This window comes from Oryctolagus cuniculus, chromosome 3, assembly GCF_964237555.1.
Source record: "Oryctolagus cuniculus chromosome 3, mOryCun1.1, whole genome shotgun sequence".
In the NCBI taxonomy this organism is placed as follows: Eukaryota; Metazoa; Chordata; class Mammalia; order Lagomorpha; family Leporidae; genus Oryctolagus; species Oryctolagus cuniculus.
Window position 1 is genome coordinate 181225202 of NC_091434.1, and position 3679 is coordinate 181228880.

General features: G+C 46.7%; 1 gene segment (V, D, J or C); it reads right to left on the bottom strand.

The window, feature by feature from the left end:
* Nucleotides 1-1017: 1017 nt before the first annotated feature.
* On the bottom strand, nt 1018-1374 carry LOC138848887 (probable non-functional T cell receptor beta variable 23-1). The segment is given in 1 exon segment: nt 1018-1374. A coding segment is annotated over 1 exon segment (357 nt).
* Nucleotides 1375-3679: the final 2305 nt, after the last annotated feature.

Sequence of the window (3679 nt, forward strand, 5' to 3'; positions counted from 1 at the left end):
ACAACAACTAAATGAAAGATGTGAGATCCCAGTGAAAAGAGCAGGTCATCAAAGAAGGAGGACCTTTCTCTGAAGCAAGGAGAGAACTTCTACTTTGACTATGAGCTTGTCTAAATATGATCAGAGTCGGTGAACTCAAAAGGCTTCCATAGCCTTGGCAACTCATGACAAGAGCCTAGGGTGATTACTGATGCCATAAACAAGAGTGTCAATTTGTTAAGTCAACAGGAGTCACTGTGTACTTACTCCTCATGTAAGATCTTTGTCCTTAGTGTGCTGTACATTGAGATTTAATGCTATAACTAGTACTCAAACAGTATTTTTCACTTTATGTTTCTGTGTGGGAGCAAACTGTTGAAATCTTTACTTAATGTATGCTAAATTGATCTTCTGTATATAAAGAGAATTGAAAATGAATCTTGAGGTGAATGGAAGGGGGAGGGAGAGGGAAAGGGGAGGGTTTCGGGTGGGAGGGAAGTTATGGGGGGGGGAAGCCATTGTAATCCATAAGCTGCACTTTGGAAATTTATATTGATTAAATAAAAGTTAAACAAAATTGCTTGATGGGAGTATTCCAGGGGACAGGAGTTGCTGAGAGCTTCCGCTAAGGTTCCTGTGCATTGGACAGCTGTGAGAAGCGGTCATGAAACCCTTTAAGAAGGCTTGGGTCCAGGTCAGTATGTGCTGGATGCCAGGTCAGGGCCCACGGGCTCATCATCGTTACTGTGAACATCTGGGTTTCCCAGGTGAGAAGCATAGAATGATGTATGTTACAAGGATTGTTACAATCCAGAAACAGAAGACAGCGCTGTGCTGGTATACCTTGTGTGCTTTTCTGTACTGGCGACATCACCCTCTTTTTTGCCTGCATTTGCTTTCCTTGAATTTCTGTTCCCATCGTCTGTTGTAAACACTCCTTACGTCTCACATAGGGCTGTTATTTACAACTTTTTTTCCTTCAGACAAATGCTCTTACAAGTAGCGTTTCTGGTGTTTTCTACCAACCGAATGCACCTCTCATTTCCTGCGCTGGGTGCAGGCTGAGTTTGTGTTCAAAGGAAAGTGAACTTTGAGCACTGTGGATTGGCTGCTGGCACAGAAATACAGGGCCGTGTCCCCCAGGTCAGTGGACTGGATCTCCACGCTGCAGGGTGAGTTTTTGGGACATTGAGCTGAAAATCGCTCATTGATCACTTCTGTTTTCTCATTAATTTCTTCATCCAGGAAGTAAACCAAAAACTTGAGTTCCTCTTCTGGCTTCTGACGATACCAATAAACATAACTGTGTCCTTTTGCAGGGACACACTCCATCTTTGCTGTCTGTGCCTTTCCCTTGAGCAGATGTCTGGGAGTCTGGGTGACCTCTGTGTCCATGGAGCCTGTGGAGGGAGGAGACAGAAGCTGGAGGAGAAGCCCCTGAGGGAGCCTGGGAGAGCAGCCACAGGAGGCTGAGCAGCCCGTGGGACTGGCATGCGCTGGTGCAGAGCAGGGCCTCACCTGCTCCCCAGAGACACAGGGCCCCCCAGCAGAGCAGACTGAGGCGCATGGTGTGTGCAGGAGGAGAGGAGTGGCAGGGGGCTCTTCCTGCAAGGCTTTCTCCTCCCAGCAGTCACCTCCCTGTGACGTCCTCACTCCCATGGGCTTCACCCTTGCCCTGCATGTGGGCCACACACATGTCATAGGCTGTGGGAGGGGAGGGTGTGTGTTAGCTGATGAGCACAACTGGTGTGATTCTAGCCCATTTCCTCCTTCATGTGATGAAATCTTTCACTTTTTTGCATTAAAGCCATTTTCATGTCATTTATTTCTTAGCTTTGCAATATTGCTATTTTGTTTCCTTCTTTCCCTCTGATGTCATCAGTTATACTGTTGTAGGCAGAGTATACATAGCTTTCAAAATCTCTTTGTGTTGTGGTAAACATCTTTTCCTTTTTAAAAACTTATTTATTGATTTGAAAGTCAGAGTTACAGATAGAGAGGGAGAGACCAAGAGAGATCTTCCATTCATGGGTTCACTCCCAAATGCTCAATAGCCAGGACTGGGCCAGGCCGAAGCGAGGAGTCCGGAGCTTCATCTGTTCTCCCACATGGGTGGCAGGGGTCCCTGCACTTGGGCCATCTTCTGCTGCTTTTCACAGGTCATTGAAAGAGAGCTGGATCAGAAGTGGAGCAGTTGGCACACAAACCAGCACTCATATGGGATGCAGGAGTCACAGGTAGAAGCTTGATGTGCTATACCTCAAAGCTGGCCCCTTAAATAAATATCTTTGATGCCCATTTTCTATTAAGTGTTGTAAGTATGATGCACCAGCCATAGAGTCTGCTACATTTACAAAAGTTACATATCAGCTACTTTACATTAAGATTTAAGTATTTGTGGCTGTTGCTGTGGTGTAGCAGGTAAAGCTGTTTTCCGTGGTGCTGGCATCCGATACAGGTGCCATTTCTACTGAATCCAGAAACTCTGATAAGGGATGCAGGTATGCTTAACTGCTAGCTAACCACCTTCTTAAATGAACTGATTTTTTAGTACATTTTATGTTTACAGCAAAATTGAGCAGAAATGGCAGAGTCCCCAAATTCCCTGTGCTACCCAAAGCATAGCCTCTCCCAGCTGGACTCCAGTGTTGTCAGACAGCAGACCTGATGGATGTGGGTCACAGGAGAAGTAGAGACTGCACGGACTGGGCCAGAAGAGCAGGTGCGCCCAGATTCTTCACTCTGTGTCACATATTTGAAATGCAGAACACGTACTTTAATTTTTAATCCATAGTTTTGTTTTTAGAAACAAAGCATGTCTCATCTTAATGTCCACCTAGCAGGGGTTTCACAGCATATCAGAAATGCTTGGATGCACATATTTTACTGTTGAGCACAAGCGTACTAGCACATAGGGGGTTCAGGAGGGAAATGGGACTGACATTGTGAGTTCTCGTGAGGTTGCTGACCATCACTGACTTCTGAGTAACACCAAGACATTTAAAGACTGAATCTGAAACTGAGGTGAAAACTTAGAACAATGTATGTTAGTAAGCAAATTCCTCATGATTGTTTAAAAAGTACATTCATGATAATTTTATTCAAACACACTTGGGAAAAAGTAGGCAAAAATAGCAATGTATATGCAGCACACAATCATAAAACTATGAAGCAATATTGAAAGGAAAGTAACAAAGAACACTAACTTCCATTAACTCTACACCAATGCACCTTGGAGACAGCTGCATGTGGCTCAAGTACTCTGCCACCCATGTTTAATACCCAGTGTTAGGCCAGCACCTTGGCTCACTAGGCTAATCCTCTGCCTTGGCGGCGCTGGCACCCGGGTTCCAGTCCTGGTCGGGGCACCGGATTCTGTCCCGGTTGCCCCTCTTCCAGGCCATCTCTCTGCTATGGCCCGGGAGTGCGGTGGAGGATGGCCAGAGTGCTCGGGCCCTGCACCCCATGGGAGACCAGGATAAGTACCTGGCTCCTGCCATCGGATCAGCGCGGTGCGCCGGCCGCGGTGCGCCGGCCGCGGCGGCCATTGGAGGGTGATCCAACGGCAAAGGAAGACCTTTCTCTCTGTCTCTCTCTCTCTCTCACTGTCCACTCTGCCTGTCCAAAAAAAAAAAAAATATCCACTGTGGCCCAGTTCTGGCTGTTGTGACCAACTGGGGAGTGACCTGGCAGATGGCAC